The sequence below is a fragment of the Mchenga conophoros genome, linkage group LG7 (genome assembly GCF_057382185.1).
Source record: "Mchenga conophoros isolate Kocher_MC1m ecotype Shallow Benthic linkage group LG7, M_conophoros_male_GT1.1, whole genome shotgun sequence".
Taxonomy (NCBI): Eukaryota; Metazoa; Chordata; class Actinopteri; order Cichliformes; family Cichlidae; genus Mchenga; species Mchenga conophoros.
Window position 1 is genome coordinate 19,685,823 of NC_140532.1, and position 23,271 is coordinate 19,709,093.

Below are 23,271 nucleotides of genomic sequence, written 5' to 3' on the forward strand. Positions count from 1 at the left end.
AATCACTTCAAGTACGTCCTTCTACCAGGACAAAAACAAATTTCAATAACAGCTGTGGTCTGTGACTGTGCCTTTAGCGCAGTCACATAGACATGAATGTTCTACATGTTTAATAGTCTTAAAGTTTCTTGGTCAGCACATGGCTGCAGATGTATGAGATGGAAGCTGTGTAGTCTGTCAACCCAGTGATGGTTTTTGGACTGTAAAACCATCCAAAAACACGATTTCTGTGAAACAGTTTACGTGACACCCATTTTGACAGCGAAACATTAAGAAATGACATCAACGAGTTCACTTTAAATACATATTTCAATTTAAGCCTTACACAAGCAGGACAAAGGACAGCAAGACACATAAATACTGCATTATACAACACCTGGCAGATGGTGCGCTGCTGCTGCGAGCTGCTGTGTAGACATTGACAAGCACACGCTGCTTAACACCACTCCAGGCATTCTCATTTTAGCCACAGTGAAGTCTAGTCAAGTGAAGTGAAGTTGTCTACAGGGGGCTTTTCAAACTACGTGTATCATTTTTAAGATCAGACCACAAGAGAAAAAGAGCCAACATATGAAACTGGAATGTAAATTTATAAAAATTATGCCACTTTTTTTCCCTTTAGCCCGAACCATAACAAAGACCCTTTAATATTTCCTACTATCCTTAAAAGCATTAAGCTATTTTGGATCTTATGTGTCCAAAGGGAAATTAGACCAAATAAATGACAAGCGATATGGCTACATGTTGATATGAGAGGCAGTCACGATTATTTCCCAAAGGAGAATCCTTTGTAAACAAACCATGAGAATGAAAGCAGTGATCCTCTGTCTCCAGCTAAGAAAACACTGAGCCATAAAACTGACAGGATATTTATAGGATATTATTATTGCTGACCTACACAGTGAGCTATTCACTGCTTCCCCACCCCAAAAAACACAATAAGAGCAATGTGTGTCAAGGATACCAACAACCATTAGATGACATAGTCATGGGCCAGAACTCTTAATCTCTGAATTCAAGTTTTTTAAGCCTATTGCCACAGGTCTGTAAAATCAAGAACCTAGCCATGCAGGTCGTAAAGAGTTCCTACTATAATAGGATGCCACCACGGCAAAAATACAATACAATACAATACAATACAATACAACTTTATTTGTATAGCACATTTAAAAACCAGCGGTACACCAAAGTGCTTCACAGTAATACAATAAATTAGAGATAGGAACAATAACAATAAATACACCAGCAGGTGGAGAGCACTAATTAGCTGCAGCACAGTGTAAATAAGTAAAAGAAAATACAAAAAAACTCGACTAAGAGGTTATTCAGCAATAAAGTAAAATGATTAAAAGTACATAAGGGAACATTTGCAGGAAACAGGCACTAAAAGACTGAATCGATTCAGATGGACGAATAGCAGTAGGAAGATTATTCCAGAGGTTGGGTGCAGCTATAGCAAAAGCACGATCACCTCTGGTCTTCAGCCGTGACCTAGGTTGCACTAAGAGCAGTTGGCCTGTTGACCTCAGTGCTCTCCTAGGAGTGTACAAGCTGAGAAGTTCAGTAAGATAGCTAGGAGCCATGTTATTTATAATTTTAAAGGTAAGCAACAGAATTTTAAAATCAATGCGGTATTTGATGGGAAGCCAATGCAAGTCAGCGAGGATGGGGGTGATAGGATCAAACCTGCCAGTTCCCGTTAAGAGGCGTGCTGCCGCATTTTGAACGAGCTGCAGTCTGCAGAGAAGGGTAGATTGGAGGCTAATATAGAGAGAGTTACAGTAGTCTAATCTGGAGACGATAAAGGCATAGATACGTTTCTCAAGATCCTTACAGGGTATGTAAGGCTTGGTCTTGGCAATTTGGTGTAGTTGGTAAAAGCTAGATTTAACTACAGTGGTACTTGTTTGTCAAGTTGAAAAGAACTGTCCAAGAGAATGCCCAGGTAGCTTACAGTAAGAAAGTCAGAAAGAAAGGTAGCAAACAGCCCAAGTGAACCTGTTAGGTTCTAGGAATATGGCTAGTGAAAACTACAATTTCCGTTTTGTCGTTTACAATTTCCAATTCATCCTGTTAAATTTCTTCCCTCCAAGATATTCTACAATGAGCTGTAAGTGTTATTAATACAAAGTGAAAGCACAGCAATCAGCCACGAAGTTACAGAGGACACGACACATGGTGTGTAAAAGTCACCAATGCTCTGAAGACTCCATGATTGGACTGTTCCAAACTTCCTCTGGCATTAACATCAGCACACAAACGGTGTGCCAGGAGTTTCATGGCATGGATTTCCAAGGAGTTTGTATAGAAAGTGTATTGTATATTGTAGGTGTATTGCGTAGGGGGTTCAGAACTATTTTCCACAAAGTGTAGATAGAGAGAGAGACAGAATTATTATTTTTTTATTAATGTAGGTGACTCAAAAAGTTTCACCATTAGTTTTTTACATTTTCCAGCTACTACACACCATTTTTCTCTGCACTTTGAACAAACGGTTGGTAAATTAAGTTGTAGTTAAAAAAGAAATAGCTGAAGCAGCATTTGATCAGTTTTTAATGGCAACAGGTGAGTAACATGGCTGTGTATAAGAAGAGCATCTTAGAGAGGCAGTTACTCAGAAATGAAGATGAGCAGAAGTTACCCAAAAAGGTTCACCAGTCAAATTGTGGAATAGTTCCAGAACAATGTTCCTAAACAGAAAATTAAGACTACAGTACAATCTACAGTACATAATCACATCTCAGATTTAGAGAAATCTCTGTGCACAAGGGACAAGGGCAAAAAGTGGCACTCCATTAAAACGGGATCGATTCTATCATGAAAATCACTGCATGGGCCGAGCAACACTTTAAGAAGTCACTGTCTGTAAAAATAGTTCCCAGTGACATTCACAAATGCTGGCTGAAGCTATCACACGAAGAAAAAGGAGGGGATGCTAAACAGTGGTAAAAATGGCCCCGCCCCAACTTTTGAAATGCGCTGCTGCCATCAAATTTTTCCTTACAATCAAAATCACATTCACTCAGCGTTCACTCGCTTATCTTGGTTATCTCCAGCAGCTCTATTCCCCTTCAGTCCGGCTCGCCCTACAATTTCAGAAGCACACCACTCGAAGGCCGCTAACTCCAACTCTTCATACACCATCATGCATGACTGAGGCCAAAGCACTGCGACGCCCGACAGTCAATTGACCGTGTAAAATACACATAATCACAAGATTAACAACAGTTGAGGTTCCAATCCTTTCATCTCTTATATGACAGGAAAAACCATCCACACCCGGAGGCATGAACTGTGTCCGAGAAGAGGGCTGTCATATTCACTTACTTCATTTCAGCTCTTCATATTAGAGACAGTGTCATGGCCTTAATTATCCTGTCAGATGTGTGATCTACATAACTATATTCCTTCTTTGGTTTGAGGAACTTTTTTTTTTTGGTCATTTTTTTTTCTTGTTAACATAAATTTATTGTAGTTTTGTATCTATATAATTGGATACTGTAAAATTTTACATGTGGATTAGCAATAGCTATGAGCAGTAAGTCAGTTTCTTGTTTCTTGTTTTCTCCTACACTACAATGACCTGGATGACTAAGAACTTTCACAGATGAAAACAGATGATACTAATCTAGAAAAATTAGACAAGGGAAGCAAAACTGAATATGTCACACAAAAGGCAGGAGACTATCAAAGTAACACCGGAAGTAAGATAAGCACAAAAACAAAGACTAAGACACACAGGCTTGACACTGGGACCGGGGAGGCAAAGAAACGAAACAGAGAGAACACTCAGAAACTAGGGTTAAATAATGGTATTAAGAACATAAACGGTCTGAGGCTCAATTGTAACACTCATGATAACCTAAAAAATAACATTCAGGAACCAGACATTATCAGTCTCTCTCCTCCTTTCAAAAAATACAAGTCCAGACAAAAACTCACAGAAGTGATGCCAAGTTATAGAAAAAAACAAAAAACAAAACTAACCTTGAGGCAATGAACACATAATTATAGCTTTTCATGTTAGCTAATAGATGCTGAACATCAACCCACCTATTTCAATTCTTTGTGTTTTTCAAAGTTTTATAATGTTACTATAATGATTGTAGGGTATCCATGTCTGCTCCCTAATTTCTCCTAGACACTTTAATAAGTCTGTTACTTGTACATGTATGTTTTTATCTGTATGCAAGTTTAGCATTTTTAGTGCAATGGCACATGTCTGTATATTTGCTACAGTGGGGGTGGGCAGTGAATTCTCCCAAGAGACAACATAAGAAACTGGCACTGTTTGATGAAGAACAAGAAGAACAAGAAGAAGAACAAGAAGAAGAACAAGAACACCTCAGTTTGGCTCGATGTTGATCCTGAGGAAAATGAATTGCACATTCCTGTGCTTTACTGAAACTCCCACATTATTTCTGCTGATTGTTATAAGTATTCACACTTAGATTCAAACTAACTTAAAGGACAAATATTCCTATGTTATGCATGTTTGGGTAATTTTTTCTACTTTTGTGGTTATATGCTGTTACAGCTTCCTGTCACTTCTTCTGCAGAATAATATTATCATGATATCAGTCATGATAACTTGATTAAGGAAGTGCAACACGTGTTTTGTTCAACAGTTACTCATACTTAAGATACAGATTCATCAGGATTATGTCATTCCCACCTCTGAGCGATGTGTATAAGCAACATAAGCAAAAAACCATGTGCTGCACCATGTGACAGAGCAAGCACTGGGAAATGTATGAAGTGTGTATGTATGAAGTGCTGCTCATGCGCCTCCTCTCCACAGTTGGGACTGACATTTACTTTATGCATCTTCTTTCCCATGGGAATGATAAATTATGTAGGCTACCGGAAAGACAGTGCACTGATAATGCTTATCCACATTTACTATGCCACATGTTTGTGCTGCTTGAAAAAATGTTATCTTTTGTTACCTTGAAAATGTTAGCTGAACACACCCTAGCTGTCAAACACCTCGGAGCGCCCACTCTCTCACCTGTTAAAACAGATTTGATCATCTCACCGGCATGCCCTCACATATGAATGCCAGCAGACCTGCAGATAAAACATGCAGTGTGCAGTGGTGGGACTAGTTTTTACCTTACAGACACGCATATTGATTGAGAATTGATTGTACTGCTGAGGCTGCAGTGTCCACTGGGTCAGTGAGTGATTGAATGAGTGGGTGGAGGTCAACACAAGCATTTGGCCTCCCCAAAAAACAAATTTCAGTCATACTTTAGCAAATATTAGTAGGTAAGATTAACTGCCTTTACAAAAACCAAAAGCCAAAGTCTAAGAAATCTGTTTAATAAAGGTTAGAATCACCAGATTCCCCATAATACGATATTATCGTAATATTTCACTCACCATACAAAACTATTGCGATTTTTAACATTATGTGATATGCTGAGGATTGCAATGACATATCTTGTGATTTATCACTTTTTTCCAGCTGCAAATTAAATCTCGAAGTTACAATTTTTCATTGACTCTTTTATCCAATAAGATAACCTTATCTTACTTTATTTATTTATGCTGCTCAATTTTGATGATAAATCATCAAAAAAGCATTACTTATATGCCTCTGTCTACATAGGAATTCACATTTGAAGGAAATTTACATTTAATCATTACATCATTTTTCAAGAACCTTCCTGTTTCGTACGAGTACAACCAGCTGGCAGCCAACTGAGTTGAGTTATGCTCACTTGCTCTGGATTTATAAATGAAACAGTAGTTATTTACAAACCTTTGACAATTTCTCTGAGAGTTATTGCAGACAGTTCAAGTCAGACTGCAACTGTTTGCAGAAAGGTTGCCTCCTATCTGGCGAACCGCGCAATCACCTTGCAATCAAAAGTGGTGATGAGTGTACAGCACCAATGGTTCAGGGCAAACAATATACACCTACAAAGATGTTGCTGTCCTAGTTTTACTTGTGTGACTAATTCAGAGCATTAGCTTGCTTTGAATTAGGAGGTCGTGTGTCCAGTGTTGGATGGTTTTTCACTTGATTTGATTTAATGTAAGTGCTTGGCTAACATTATCTCAGGATAGTGGCACATGAGATGTGCCCATAGTTTTCCTAGATTATTTTAACTTATTTAATAAAATATGGATATTTGGTGTCCCTGGATCAATACATATGCCATGCAATATATCATGATACTATATACTGATTTTTTCCCCCACCCCTACAATTTAACACGATTGACCACTCTCTATCACACATAGAAACCTGGTATGGCTTGCTAACTTGCATACTAGCTGCAAAAGTAAACTCCCCTGTTGTTCTGCGAGTACATTTCTGTTAAATAAGCCATGGACTCATTCCTTTCTTCCATACTGTTCTTTATATTTTGACCACATAAAAGACTAACTGAGTCTTTTAAGAGCTAGATAAGCTTGATTAAGGTGAGAGCAAGAGAAACTCCCCTCAGCTTCTCAAGTCTGGGAAAGTCAAGCAACACATAGCATGACAGTGCTACACCCAAACAATAGAATGAACAAGCGAAACGTTAGTGGTCTTTGTGTTTAGGGGAAGAAAAAATAAAACACTGGGGAAGAGCTGCTGTAAGTGTTACCTTTCTGCAAAAGTGAGGCATGCGAGTGTGCTGCAAAGAGACAGTGACACAATTGGAGTGAGCAATACTCAGTGATCCATTCAAATGTTCGCGTTCACTGGAGCAGACAGTGCACCCACTCAGAGACAGTGCATCAGAATCCTCCTTGTGAAGGCGAACTGCTCATTCTTTCTCTGCTGGAAGCCACGAAATAACCCAGGATAACCTCGGAAAGCTCAGCAAGGACTACTCAGAAGAGCAGGAGCAAGAAGGAGAAAAATGAGGCTGAGCCAGCCTAAGCCCAATCAGACTTTTACTTTCCATCGCCAGTGGTCAAATGTTTCAATCAAACCTACAAGAGGGATTAAATATTCATAATATTGAAAAAGCAAAAAGTGCAACAAACATGAGCCATTTGAGTAGAAAGAAAAAAACAAAAAAAGCAATAAATGTGGTCAGTACTATATGCTGGTATAGTACCTTCAAAGTCTTCATGTTTTTTGGTTTATCAAAGTGATCCATTGACTCCACTAATCCTTCTGAGTAGACCTGCAACGGATCACCACTTCTCAGATGGGCTCAGGTTTTCTCAGCTGGCAGTGATATTTCATGACAACAAAGCCTGCTGGTCAGCCAGCTGTTGACAAATCCCTGGTATGACGTATGTCTCGGTTTTGGTTGATTCTATGCCAAGCTAACACACACACACACACACACACACACACACACACACACACACACACACACACACACACACACACACACACACACACACACACACACACACACACTGCTGGCGGGAGTATCCGCTGGATGTGTTAAGCAGAACTGTTGAACTGATCCTGCAGAATTATGCATCTCATTTGAATATGTTGATTTTTATAGCCACAGAAACCTTGTGACACAATGATGATGAATAACAATGATCACAGTATCTACACAAAAATCTGAATTTTCATTTTAATGGAAACTTTGATCATAAAAATAGTCGATGGCTTCTAAAAACAAGCCAGTCCTAATCTGCTCTTTTATGTCTTGAGATTAAAAATTCACTATGGTAGATTAGTAAAAATAAATAAATAAATAAATAAATAAATAAGGGCGACTCCCACAATTACTCTGTACTTCTTAAATCTACATGAAGAGACAGCAGATAGCTCTCCTAGTATTGAAACAGTCAATTTATCAACTAGCTGATCAGCAAAAAGTAATAATAATAATAATCTGCTGTATTTAAGCAAGACAGCAAGAAATGTTTTTTTTTTTTAATTCTCTTCTTCCAACTTCTAAAAATTCAGGATTTAGGAAGTAATGTTTTTACAAATAACCAGTATTAACAGATCACACTGAGCTCTTGGAAATGATTTGGATCATTTCCTGCTATAGTTTAATGTTTTTACTGCATAAAGCAAGAGGAAACATTAACAAAAGATCAGGTCAACTGATAAGCCAAAGTGCTCTTTCAGGTCCTTGTCTCTATGCTGCTCAAGCAGCTGTGTCTTAAGAAAAGAGTGCTACAGCAAGAAAGCCTCGACTTGAGATGACATTCGCTTGCACTACTAAACTGGCTTCCTAGCAGGACTGCTAAACTGGAAATATTAGATTTCCATCCTGGTGCTCTTACTAAATGTAATCGATCAATAAGGAAAGAGAAACTTCTTTATAGAGAAACGGCATGAAGATAAGACTGAACTGGGGCGTGGGGCAGTCACGCACTGTAGGTGTAGGTTTAGGATTTTTAGGACAGGACACAACCTCACTGACTTTTTGTGGGACTGCATGAGTAGGAGGGACTGTGACTCTGCACTCTCAGGAAGCAGATAATAATGAGACATCCCCAGATTACTTGAGCTGTGTACATCAAATGTAAATGGAACATAGTGATGAAGTAATTATTTTTAAGCATGTAAATCTCAATGACTCATTTGTTTCCTCTCCAGTGTGTAGGCTTTAGAAACAGGTTGAATAATTCACCCTGTATTTTATCATGTTCCGCCATTTTAATTCAGCTGTGTTCCTTGCTGACCAAACGCCAAGCCAGAAATTGGCTTTTTATGACTCCAGCAGCTGCACTAAGCGCTGTTTATAACACAGTACGTCCATTAAGAATACATTGCAGTTTGTATTGCACTTTACTGCAGCCTTGGAAGGAAGATTCATGAGAGCCAAATGTATGCCTAAACAGAAGATGTGATATCAATAATACAGCAGATGATCTCAGGTCCAGTTGCAATTTTGGTCTCAAGTTATCATGTAAGAGGATCACGGGAGTGTAACATAAGCTACATTCGAGGTAATTCCCCAGCTTTAAACAGATTAACTGAGAAAAACTATTGAAATGAGATTTTTCACACAGGGAACGAGTGAACGGAGTACAGAGATGAACCTGGAGACAGTTATTCAGATCCTATCTGTGAGTGCACTGCTTATCTCATACAATATCAAAGGCCTGTGACCTTGTGTTATCCAGCTTAACTGGCCTCGTTATAACCTGCTTTATGGTATCTTTCCCTTTTCTACACCATTTGAAAAATAAAGCATTCTTATCTGGTTACAGGGGAGAGATCACAACGACCTTCAGCTTGGTGGAGGTATTTTTATGTCTTGGAAATACAGGAAACCTTGATGTTTATAATAATATTTGGCATGGTGCATTATAGAGCCATCAGCTGTACTTGAACCTGTTTATCATCTGAAACATATGTGAAGCAGATCATAATAAGTAGAAGAATAAAGAGAGGGGCTTGTGTTTTCTGTTTACGCCTGTGTGAGTGCTCTCAGTGGTCCAGGAAGACCGCGCTCACTTCCAAAGGATGCTGCGTGGAAGAAAAGATGGACGCATACAGGTTATACTCACTCTGCGTAGCCGGTGGACCACGGCAGCCGCTTGGTCTCCTTCAGGATGAGGATCGGTCTTGCGATGTGATCCGCCGAACACTCGATCTCGTCTGGCGACAGTCCCAGGAAGTCCGGTCGGGTGTACGGGAATTTCAGCGGCAGATCCGAGCCGCTGGGATGGTCTCCGTTGGAGCCACCGGCCATCATACCTCCCATGAAATTGGCTACCGCCGACTTCACCCGCGTGAGCATGGTCCTGCTGCGCCGTGGGTCCAGGCAATGCGATTGCGTGAATGCCACCCCACCCCACACGCACCCCCCTCTTCCAGTCTCCCTGGCAGATCCCCGCACGGCGACGCAGATTCGCGGCGTGGAAGAAAGCAAAACACTCAGGATCCGCGGAAAGTCATTCGGCACAGCGATCCCTCTGCGAACACGGAAATAAAAGCTGAACAGGCTCTCTCTCACACACACACACACAGAGCCAGACTGAGCTGCACAGCAGTCATGTGACAAACCGGTTGCTGCTGGTGGATTTGGTCGCTGGTAGCCTATCTCAGTGAGCCGCTTACTGTTGACAGTGCTGGAGGTCAAAGGTGTGTAATCCCGATGTGACGATTACCTCCCGAACAAGGTGCAACACAAGGCTTTGTAGCCTGAGAAAAAGGCGGTGACCCAAATACATACATATACATATAAATGGAGCCACACTGACTGAACAACACACAGTACAATAAACCAGCCGTGAGGGTTTCAGTGACTCTTTTATGGACATCTGCAGTCGTCTAGTCTTTGTTTTTTCTTGACAGGGTGTGGTGCCACAGCTGTGTTGAAAAAATTAAAACCAGCTGTTTTGTTTCCATCTTTCTACAATTTTCTTTATCAAAAGATTGGAAATACAGTCATTGGGGAAAGTGTGGTTATCAAAGGTCAAAGCTTACAACAGATCAAAGTTGTAGGCTATAACACAAATCAAGGCTACATGGGTAATATTCTTTTATCAAAAAGGCAGTTTTGTACTTTGAAGCTAATGTCCACAAGAAAGGGGTCCAGTCAACACAAATATGCAGTAAAAACCAGAACTGTTGTTTTAAATATGGCACTTACTGGGAGCCTTTCAGTGTCTAGTGGCATATTGCGTTACCACCTTCTGATTACATTTTTTCTTTCTCTTCCAAGAGTCAGTGCAAATCTTACTGACTGGGCATTAAGCCAACCCTCTGTCTAGAATTTATGGACTTACTCTGTCAACAAAGCTCCATTTTGGAGAAGTGAACCCTACTAAATGATATGTCATAAGTGAACCGCAGTCTGCAGAGCGACCAAACCACAGAATCATACTCAGCTGTTTCTTCAGTGCTGAAAGGTGAGGGCGTTGCAACAAAATGACTTCAAATGATCTGCTCATGATCCATATTCAATCCCAAAAGTTCACTGAGGAAACAAAAAGCCGTGTGGACGCAATCAGTTCTTTCAGCTTCGGTTTACTGAGCACAGACATGCCTTCAAATAGAAGTGTGAGCATTTCACGTCGGAGTCCCAAAATCCCCAGCCAAACTGACATATGGCATTATTTCTAGCCTTTACTTTCACTTTAAATGCAAATGGCAAAATCTGCTCTTAATCACTTCATCACCTATTATCTAAGTCATGCTCTTTATAATAAAATTCCACTTATTTGACAAACACTAATGTGGTTTGGGTTTCTTGTCAAGACACCAGAGGAACTTATTTTGTTACATAAGTGCAAAAGTTTGCTTCAACCTACCAGCATCCAAACTCAAACACGCGTGTCATCCAGTGCTGTAGGAAAGAAATTTGATTAAACTTACAGTTAACCTGCATATTTTTTTTCTTTTTTAAACAGAATGGTCCTCTTTCAGCACAAAACTAAAACTAGGTGTGGACGCAGGGCCGCTTTCTAAAACAGGTTCCAGTTCCCCAATCTCTTCACTGGTTTCACTGTGGCAACTGTATAGTTGCTTTGTTTTATTTTGAAAACCACTATGAAAGATATTTTTTGAACACTGTGCTTGTGATGTACAGTTTCTGTGTGGAGTTTGCATGTTCTTCTGGTCGGCGTGACTTTCTCTCATAGTATAAAGACATGTGATTTAGTAAGGGTTGGGTTAACTGGTAGTTCTGCAAATACAGCAGGATCGGTATTGCCGAAACCAACACAGATATTTTTAACCCATGAGGGCGGCTCATATAGGACAGAGCAATGTGTCATGATTTATGCAATTTATGAGCTTTATGAGATAAATCATCAGTTTGCCAATTCTCAATTCAGATTGTTGTGATTTTTACTTTCCACAATAATTGGTTACCTACCTTTCAGCTTTATTTTGAAACTGCTTCTTTTTTGTTGTTGTTTGGAGACCTGGAATGCAAATGTGCCTGTCTCTGCTGCACTTTGGGTCAAAAATGTGCTACAGACTAGAAATAAAATAGACACAAAAAGCTTTTGGACATTTTTTATAGTGCATGTTAAAAATGGAGTGCATGATTTTATTTTTTTTATTTTTTTGATGGGAGTGATTTTTTTTCTTGAGAATCCTGTAAAATACAGCATGAACTCTTGGGGTTTATATTGAGGAACACTCAGACACATTATCTCTTAAATCTTGCGGGCCAATTAAAATCGTGAGCACGCTTATTATACAGAATGTCTCCAGTGAAAATGAGTAAAGTCTGATGAAAGTGAAGTTGGGAATTTGGCAGACTATAGTAAATCAATAATTCATGAGCTTGCCAGCAAAGAGTTCTACTGACCTAATTACACAGGAAAAGCAACAGCCTGTGAGCAGGATGCAGAAGATGATATACTCTACCTGCGACTGGATTTTCAATCAGGGATAGCTGGTAAAAAATTAACCAGAACAATGAGTGTGGCTCTTGTCTTTTCTGTGCTAATTATACCCCATAAACTGACAACATGCACAAAGATAAGCTCATTTCCCAGGAGACCTCACATACATTCTTTTGAAGTGATAAACTATTCAAAGCTTCCAAATGACAACAATTATTTAATGGAAACCATGTGTTCAGCATGTGCACTTTTTAGCAACAGCTGAGGCAGACATTCGTTCATTTGATCTGTTGTTGCACAAGATGAAAAGTGAAGCATCACCAAAGTCATTAAGACTTCATCTGTGAAACATCTATGCAGTCTTAAGGCAGTTTATCTCATTGTTATTTTAACTTGATGCACTGTAGTATCAAAACAGGGCCCCACCTTGCTTGCCTTTCGTGAAATAAACTAATTATGTGTTTCACTAACGCATTTATAGTCAAATTCTGAAGTCTTGTTACTGTTTCATCTTCACAGAATGTACCATTGTGGTTCATGGAGGAGTGTACAGCCTTTATCATTTTCTAGGAAGATGGGAAATAGTTGCAGTGATTTATTACAGTATGTAAGGAAAAACAGTTTGTACACTTCTAAGAAGCTTGAAAGTCAATATTTGGTATGATTGTCCTTTATATTTCAACATGTTTTGGCTCTCTTTTGCTTCTGTTCTCTATCAAGATTAACCCACACTGCTTCAGTTATGTTGACATCTGAGCTCTGGGGAGGCCAATCCATGACCGATAATTTTCCTTGTGTGCTTTTCTATTTATATTTCTATATCAGCAGTGTGTTTGAAATTGTTGTTGTGCTAAAAAAATAAAGCTGTGGCCAATCAGGTGTTTTCCAGACGGTACTGGTCAAATAAAATCTGATGGTTTTTTCTGCATTCACAAATCTATCAATGTCATTTTCTTTTCTTTTTTTAACTGAATGTGTGGAGTAATTTAAAATAAAAATAAATAAATTAAATCTCATCTGGACTCCAATGTAAGTCTTAACTTTATGTTGTGGTTTTTGAACCATGTTGAATGTTGTTATCTGGCAGATTAAGACCTCCACGGGTTGAGATGCAGCATCAAATCATGACAGAGCCTCCACCGTGTTTTACACATGGCTGTAGTTGTGTTTGAATGATATGTTAAATATGTATGATGTGCAAACTGATATGTTTAGATCCACCACTCCATGAAATCCGTTTCCACTGATTTTCAGTCACATTAATGTGTAATCGGTCATACCTTGCCCCCCCCCCCCTTCCTTCCTTAAGGAACTGCCTCTTGACAGTGAGCTTTCCACTGCGCCCATTTCTTATCAGGCTTCAGTGAACAATAGATGAATCAACTAAAGGATCAGATGAATCTCGCAGGTTTTTTTTGCTGGAATTTATCTGTCTTAAGTACGATTTTTCAGATGTTTGCCTGCAACAGAGATTTTACGCCTGTCATGATTTCTTTTGTCCTCCACTTGTCCAGTTTCTTCAAAATTTTAACCACACACTGCACATCATGTCAAGACATGCTGAGTTTACAGTAAATTGCTCTTTGGGAATCACCTTGTTGACTATTTTATGCCTGTCAAACTGTTATCTTTGGCGTTTTCTTATATTCAACAAAAGAAATCGGAACAAACTCAGTTTTGTGACGGGCTGCTACAAAGTGCCTAAAGATACAAATTGAAAATTGGTTCTTTGCCAAGTTGTGTGTAGACATGTAGCTTGTTTATGCATGTCTTGAACTATTGCTCAAGATCTCCTTAAACAAAAGAAAAGTCTGGCTTGGAAGAAAAATATGACGAAAGGAAGGCTGGTTCAAGACCTTTGCACAGCACTCATTTTCCAGTTAAAGGGGTTGATTTGTCTGCAGAGAGACATCTTTAAGGCCTTATCTTGTAACATCAGTAGCTGACCTTACTAATAATCTTGTGGCCTTATGGGAGCAAAAATTCCTACTGCCAAAAGCAATAATGGAAACCACATCCAGAAGAGGGAAGGCTGCATAGTCCACAGATTTGAGATGAAATGTGTATCATATTGGTGCAAACCTCAGCTGATCCCCCAGAATAAAGCGTCATCAGAAAAAGAAGCCAGAAGAGATGCAAGCAATAAAATCAACCGTATATCTCTCCCCTTGCTACATTGCATAATTTGCAATATTTATCCAGTGACTATTTGAAAACTACAGTTTTCAAATAATCTGTTAAGCGTTTCTCTTTGCTCTGTCTTCAGCTCCTTGTTATTCCTCCCAGGATAATGATGGTGATGGCAGGGTCAGGATAGCTTGAAGAATCTGTTTGCATTTCTGTAATCAGTCTGCTACTTGAACTGATGACTGACTCACAGATGGATAGAGATGGCACACATGCATACTTGCAGCATGGGGTAATGTGGAGACAGGGAACTCACATATAAGCATGGATCACGGCAAAGGCTTTTGTTAATCTGCAAAGTCAGCAATGAGTAAAATCTAATTTTGAAGTCAGGATAAAATAATTATTTTCAGATCCTGACTGCAATATTTGAGATCAGAATCAGTTAGGGCTGGATAAGGTGACCTTGAAGCATCACTTTTTTTATGCTGCATAGGCTGCTGTAGGACTGTCTGTGACGCACTAAGCATTTCTTCGATGCACCTCGTTTCACTCCAGGTGTTTCTGTAATATCGCTGTATGCAATTTTCTTCCTGTGTTTTGTCTCCATTTCCCTCTGCTCTCCTTTTGTTTCCCCTCACCCCCAACTGGTCGCAGCAGATGGCTGCCCCTCCCCGAACCTGTTTTTTCTTGAGGTTTCTTCCTGTTGAAAGGGATTGTTTTTTCCACTACCGATTTTGCAGTTTAGGCTACATCATATTAAGAACATATGCAAACATATCAGTTCCTGTTGAAAGGAAGGCATTTTCCATTGCTTATTGTGATTTTATCACCAATATCATTCGTTCTGTACCTTGCTGCATGGGACAACTGTTGTTGTGATTTGGAGCAATGTAAATAAAACTGAATGGAAAAATGATAAACTACTACTAGTGGTAATTAGTGTTATTGCTCCCAATAGAATGCAAGACCAAGCCAAAAATAAAGATTCTTTCCTCCGTTTCCTTTCCATTTTATTGCAAACATACAAACCCAATTTTAAGAATGCTGAGATGGCAGCAACATATCTCAAAAGCACGGGGATGAGAACAAAAAACAAAACAAAAAACAAAAAAAAAAAACCTAGAGACGTGGTACTAACAAGAAACAGCTGGAGGAACACTTTGTAACCAATTAAACTAAGTTAACTGGCAACAGGACCGTAACATGACTGTGTATAAAAAGCATCTCAGAGAGGAAGACTTTCCTCAGAATTCGAGATGGGCAGAGGTTCAGTCTGCAATTTTGCAAACCAATTTCAGAATCATGGTCCTCAATGTGAAATTGCAAAGACTTTGAATATCTGGTCATCAACGTCACACAGCATCAGCGTTCTGAGGTTCTGTTGAAATCTGTGTGCGAGGGAGAAGGCCAAAGTCATTATTGGATCCCTATGAGCTGAGGGCCATCAGAGAACACTGCATTAAAGACAGACGTGATTCTGACATGAAATCATGGCATGGGCTCAGGAGGTTAAAGCTCTGTCATGTAAAGAAGAAGCCAATATGTGAAAGTGACTTGCATCTCTGATGGTACATTAATGAAATTGAATTGGGAGCTTGCACATCTGGAAAGGTAGCATTAATACTTTAGAGGTTTAAGAGCAACATGTAGGCCCATCCATGGAATGTTGTTTTAGGGAATGACTTTCCATATCCAAGCAAGAAACTGTTCAACTCTGTCCATTTCAAAAATGACAAATATGAAAGACCCAGGACCAGCTAGAATCCTAAGACAAAGAGGCACAGGGAACATGGCCCTGTCCCAACTCTGAGAGGTATTACTGCCATCAAATTCTAAACAAGTTAATATTTTTCTTAAGGTAGGTCAATTATCTCAGTTTAATCTGCCAGATAACAACATTAAACATACTTCAACATGGCTCCAAAACCACAACATTAAGTTAAGATTTACACTGGAGTCCACGTAAGGTTTTACGTATTTTTTATTTTAAATTACTCCACACCTTTAGTTTAAAAAAAAAAAAAAAAGAAAAGAAAAAGAAAGAAAAGACACTTGCCTTCATACAACATGATGGCAAGTGGTGACATCTCCCCTAGCCAGCCTTACTTTATCCACTCTGTAGACAGTTGGCAATTAAATCTTGGCAACACCCAGAGACTCTTTCACGAGTACAAGCTGAAGAGGACTTAAACAGTTCCCGTCAAAAGGGTCACTCCAAGAGCCCCAAATAGAACTTCTGGACTCGCCCAAATTTGAAAACCACTGGGGAAAGCAAGCCATCACATGTGCTTTCCAACAGGGAAAAGGTACTTATTTGTTAAAATTCTAATGAAACAATAAGCAACCCTGCACAGAATACTCAGTTGCTAAAGTGCATCATGCAGAGCAAAAACCCCATTTTAAGTGCACCATGCCAAATATACATGGATACTCCAACATGAGTATGCCACAAGTTGCAATAATGGACAATCGTAACATCATGAGCACAAGAACCACAAACTGAAAGGATTAAACAAACAAAATTACTACCACACAACCAAAAATAACCACTAATCCCAACCAGAAGGGATCTTTTGTCCCCACAAAACAAAGTCACATACAAAATGACCCCATAACACAACAAGTTGCTGTTCACAAATGAGAACTATACCCACATAATTATCACAAGGTCGGCTCAGCACCGCAGTTAATGCCGTCACGTGGCCAGCAACATTCACAAGTCATCCACCACAAGTAGGCCGACATCGCCACAACACTGAAGGTCACTGCACAAAACACTCACCTTCTCATTAGTCATCCATAAACACTGCTGCAGATGTACGCGCGCACGCTTACCTGACACAACCAGTGGGCCATAACTAGTAAGGGATCTCAAACGGTTCAATTCAGTGTTACTGGTTTAACACACCAAAACAGCTTCTTCCCCAAACACTGCTGACCTCAGTCCGACAGTAACTATGAAGAAACCACCATGTGCAATATTCTTCTGCCTAATTCCACGTCCTACCCATCAGGACATAGCGCCTAATGTACGTCTTATAATATGTAGATTACACACGTTCAGTTTAAGTGTGCAATATTCTTACATCCCAGTGTTACTAGATGGGTAGGCATGGTATAAATGTTTAAACATTTTAATTCACATCAGGAAATTTTATTTAAATAGTGTATGTCATATTAAGGGCGACCGTGGCTCAGGGGGTTGGGAATCGCATCTGTAACCGGAAGGTCGCTGGTTTGATCCCCGGGCTCTCTGTCCTGGTCGTTGTGTCCTTGGGCAAGACACTTTACCCTACTTGCCTACTGGTGATGGCCAGAGGGGCCGATGGCGCGATATGGCAGCCTCGCTTCTGTCAGTCTGCCCCAGGGCAGCTGTGGCTACAACTGTAGCTTGCCTCCACCAGTGTATGAATGTGAGAGTGAATGAATAATGGAATTGTAAAGCGCTTTGGGTGCCTTGAAAAGTGCTATATAAATCCAATCCATTATTATTATTATTATAATATTTCAGTATGTTTATGTTATTTTAGATTATTGCATCACACAAGGGAGTATTGCTTTAATTTTGCTGTGCTTGCATAATGGCAAAGCATCTTGAATCTTGAACTTTGAGCAACTTTGAGCATAACACAAAGAAAACTGTGCATACCTGGTTTTCAATAGCGTGCCAGCCCTAAGGCACGTTTCAATGCTAAACTCAAACAGACCTATCACAGATGTCATTCACTGCCAAACTCCAAAGTATAACCACCACCTGAGGCAAGCTCCAAACACAAACTAAAACAAAACAAAATAAGAAACAAGTACTTCAGCGGAAGGGCAGCACAGACACCCAGCTGAAACTCTAAAGACAGTCTGCTCAGTCGCAGTGAACGCCTTAAGTAAACCATCACTCACCCCACCAAGACAACTGCTGATATTTAATCTCTTCTAAAGACTATTGATTGAGTTATGACCCTGCAGGAAAGCTACAAAATAAAGGAGAGTTTGTTGGAACATAAATGTTATTTTAAATCCTGTAATAACCCCAACTAAAAACAGCCCACACAGCATGAAGCCAAAAAGAAAAACCCTCAAATGTGCCTCAGGCATGCCTTTATCCACACTACGACAGGTGTAGACAATTGACAATTAAGCCATGGCAACCACTAGAGACTCTTGAACTGTCAACAGATAAACAATTACAATGGGCTCTTAACAGAAAGTGTACAAACAATAATCCAAAAACATGAACCAAGTACTATAGTAGGCCTGCAGATAGGGAACAAAAACTGTAACAAACACAAGCAGGAAGACAGGACTATTTATACAGAGTGCTGGTGAGGGAATGACTGATGACGTTACGTCCCATAATTAGTAACAACATACAGGTAAAGCGGTGGTACGGTGGTTAGCACTGTTGCCTCACAGCACGAAGGTCCTGAGTTTGCGTGGGATCCTCCCAGGTACTCCAGCTTCCTTCCACAGTCCAAAGACATGCACTTAGTGGGGATAGGGTAATTAGAAACTCAGCACGGTTGTCTTTATGTGTTAACTGGAGGTAACCAGAAGGCAGATACTAAATGCAAACACTCACGTTAATACAGAGAGGAAAACAATGGAACAGAGAGAAAACAAAACATATGAGGAATCCAAACAGAGAATCATATAAACAGGTATCCATAACTCGGGAAAAACTAGACAGGAACCAAAGATGATATAGTATATTAAGAAAAGAATTCAAAGTACTAAGATAACAACCAAAACAGAAACTAACAGAGTCTAAAGCTCAGACTTTGGAGAAATGGAATAAAAGCTTCCAGGCTGTGTGTCATTCCAAGCTGTATTCTCATGTTTCACTTTAGTTTTGTTCTATATTGGATGAAATCTTGATTTCAAAATTTGTGTGTTACTAATTTTTATGTTAACAACCGACATCCCAAACCCTTTAATATTTTTCTTTTTTTTTTTTTTTTTTTACATATCTTTGCGAAGTCTCTACATAAATGTAAAATGCACCCTGTTAGTGAAGCTAATTAATTCTGTGTGTACCCTGTTGTTTTATTCTCTGACCAGTAGATGTCACCAGCTTACTGAAAAATGTGCGAGGGAGTTCCTTTGGCTTTTATTTTATGAAAACCACATATCACATGGCGTGTCTGGCTGCATGCTGTTGTTGTGCTTTCCTTACTAAAATACTGGAACGTATACTTTTTTTATGTGATACAAGGAGGGGACTAATATCACACCAGCCTCAGACTAGAAGAGATGAATGTGTGTTATTTATAGCAGTTATTGGACCCAAATTCTTTTCCCATCCCTGCAGTCACAAAGATAAGCTCGGGGTGGTCAGATTCCCCACAGGGTGAGCCTGGACTGAGCGGGCTGGGTCTGTGTGTGTTTCTGCCTTTTTTCACTCTTTCCTGAACAACATCTCCCCCATGCAGAGTTAACTGGAGAGACTGTCAAAAGAAAAAGAAGAAAAAGTCTGGGTTGCTGTTGTTTTTGGAGAGGTGTTAGGAACATATTCAGTGACTGTGCCATATCAGTGTTTAGTAATTAAGAATGACATCACATTAAAAAAAAACAACTCTCTTGCTTTAGTGTGCCAGAAAGATAATTTGTAGCCTCTAGCTAAATCTCATGTTACTCTGTGTGTAAACATATAAATAAACACATACAAGCAGAGGACATAATGTGAAATGGTGCTTTTTATTGCTTTATAAATACACGTCAATTACAATTGAAAAAAACTCTTTGACATGTGACTTACAACTAAATGGATCATGTTTTTTTCACTACTGATTTTGCAGTTTAGGCTACATCATATTAAGAAAATATGCAAACATATCAGTTGCATTTATTTCATACACTAATATTTGTATTCTATGTATTACACCATATTAATGGAAACTCATAACAACACATTGTTACGTTTTACTATAAAATTGTGCCCCAGGGATTGGTGCAATATCCCATAACAGTCATAATAAAACCTTAACTGCTTTACAAGTGTAAAGATCGGTGGTGGGGGGATTATGGTGTGTGGCTTTCAGGAGTTGGGCTCGGCCCCTCAGTTCCAGTGGAAAGGAATTGTTAATGCTTCAGCACACCAAGACATTTTGGACAATTTTGTGCTCTGAACTTTGTGGGAACAATTTGGAGATGGCCCGCTGTTCCAAAATGACTGCACACCAGTGCAAGAAGCAAGGTCCATAAATACAATACAATACAAAGCAATTTTATTTATATAGCACTTTTAAAAAATCAGAGGTGTGCCAAAGTGCTTCACAGAATCAAAAGACATAGAAGAGCGAGCTTGATGTGGAAGAACTTGACTCACAGAATCCTGACCTTAACCTGACAGAACACCTTTGGGGTGAAATAGAGCCAAGACTGCAAGCCAGGTCTTCTCATCTGTGTCTGTGGAAATCTTTTCCCAGAAGAGATGAAGCTGTTATAGTGGAACATTAAAACCTATGGATTAAGAATGGTATATTTACAGCATATGAAAGTACATGATAAAGTGGGATTCATTGGTGCATTATAAAAGGAAAATGCAAACTTTACTACGTTTAAGCATGAATGCCCATCCTTGACCTTAGAGAGAGTCTCATTCAAAAAACAATGCTAACAATATGACAAGTTCTGGTATGGTCTCATAATGGGGCTTTTTTGGGATAAATATCTCAAACTGCTATTTATAAAGTCAACAATCAACTGTTATTGTACACTTACATTTAGGTATTTTGGTTATAACTTAACAGGCTGTCAAAAACACAATCATAATTATTGAATTTCTTTTTTATTCAGTAATATCCTGTCATATTTTGAAATCACAGACATTTGTGGGCACTTTACTTTTACTCTCTACATTTTGTCTAGTTTTGTTTGCTTTTCCAATTTTCTGCCTCACCTGTCCATAATCAAAGTATATTATCATCCCAGTATATGTTTAATTACCTTGCCAGTTGCCTTGTTGCATTTTGTAGATATCCAGGAAATTTCTCATATTTTTTGTAGTTCAAGTCTGTTTCTTTTCCTAATGTATGACCTATCCTATCTACCTACAGCCTTTCTTTAGCACAGGGGTGTCAAACATAAGGACTGGGGGCCAGAATCAGCCTGGTGAAGACTCCAATCTGGCCCACCGGATGACTTTGGAAAGTAAAAGTGGACATATACATTTCTGACTTTTAACTGTGTTTTAAAAAGTTTTTCCTATTGATAGAAAACTCCCCCATGGCTATGCACAATACACCAAAGTAATTTAAATATAGATTTCTGTAATTTTACACACATTTACCTTTTCTAATCTAAGCTCAAAGAGACATAGATATTGTCGAAATTGCACTAGATGTGTAGTTAAACTTCTTGAGCTTGGGAGCTAATATAGAAAAAAAAAGTTATAAAGCTACATGTTTTAAAGACTCTTGTCCCTCCTCCTTTTTATAATGTTCAGAAAAGTGAGCAGTACGCATTAACAAGTTTACATAAAGTCTGTTTTCATTTATAAAAGAAATATTGTGATTCCTCTGGTTTCGGTCCTCAACGTAGCCTAAAGATTCTCAGGAATTCTCAGGGAACACATTTCTAAGAAGGTAACGGATTGTGCTTGTCAGCTACTGGAAAAGACATCGATCAAGCAGCCATGCAATACCTCATCTCTGTCCTTCTAGTGACCACAGAGAAGGCCTTCATAATTAACGAGGGTCAAGATTCTCTGACCTGTGTGCACAAGCAATGAAATCCATTGAGCTGACACTTTGTTAATCATTGTCCACAAAAACAGTTTGACCTGCTACTGGTGTCTAAGCAACAACTCTGCTATGAAGGTATCACTCTCCTCTCATGTTCTGGCCATTACATGCTCGACATTTTTGTGCAAAATATACCTCAGACTAGTAATAAACACATATAGAGCAATATACTGTGATGTTTTATCATCATAATTTAATTATGTTGCCAAATTCTTCAGTAAAGAATTTAATTATGTTTTGTATATTCTGTTTGTAAGACAGGGGCTGGTGAACTAATGAATAACATGTCCAGCAGCCTGTCATTTTGCCTCTCGTGCTCTGCCTTTGATTTCCACCTGGGTTCTGTTTTTACACAGCAAGTCTGTAATCTAAATGCAGACTATGTACAGCCCTGCGCTGTGATCCCACGACACATCAAAGCGCCTGTTTTGATTAATAAAATCTAAACATGTGACCTTTCCTTCTGTTTGAGAAATGAGACGAAGCGGTTGCTTAGGTGCATGTTAAAAGCACAAAATGTCTATCCAGAAAAAAAAAAACCTGTTGGCTGTATTAAAGTTTATTAATTTTTTAAAACATGTGATGTTTTTGGTGAAGTCATAGTTACTGCATTTCACTCATGTAGCAGTGGCAACAGAGAGAAGGTCACATTACTGAAAGGTCTCTGTATGAAACATGTGACTCATAATGAATGTCTTAAACCTCCACCCTTATAAAAATGAAAATTTTGTACTGTAGTTTTTGGATCTTTCTCCAAGTAAAAAATAAACACATTGGGTCTGGGTGCGGAGCTCACGGGCACGTCACTGCAACCCCCCCTGGCTTCTGCTCCGCGGCTGCTGAGTGAGCCCTCATCTGGGGCTCCCCTCAGCTCTTTCCGGGACAGTGGCGCGGCTGCCCCTCTGTTGGTCTTCCTTGGTCTCCTTTGCTCTTGGGGCCTCTGGATGTCTGGAACCTTGATCTCCTGCTTCATGCCCTGGAGGACGGGGCTGTGGCCCCCCACACCCTCTAGCAGATCATTACATGAAGGAACCTTTTAAATACAAGCGCGTTCATGCTCACAGGTGTACACACGGGTGCTTACACACACAAACTACACCCTTTTTGGCTGCTACCTCAAAGCACACTGTGCGCTGTCGATATTACGTGCCGCACAATAATATTTAATATT

General features: G+C 39.4%; 1 protein-coding gene across 2 annotated transcripts in view; it reads right to left on the minus strand.

The window, feature by feature from the left end:
• Positions 1-10,007, minus strand: part of ppm1h (protein phosphatase, Mg2+/Mn2+ dependent, 1H) — a 38,470-nt gene extending 28,463 nt beyond the window's left edge. Inside the window, exon 1 of one of the 2 annotated variants that reach the window (XM_085282784.1) lies at positions 9,439-10,007. In XM_085282784.1, the coding sequence (XP_085138910.1) occupies positions 9,439-9,671 (233 nt within the window). In that variant the 5' untranslated portion in view covers positions 9,672-10,007. The remainder of the gene's footprint in view (positions 1-9,438) is intronic. The other variant, XM_085282783.1, reaches the window with a different exon arrangement.
• Between the last annotated feature and the right edge of the window lie 13,264 nt (positions 10,008-23,271).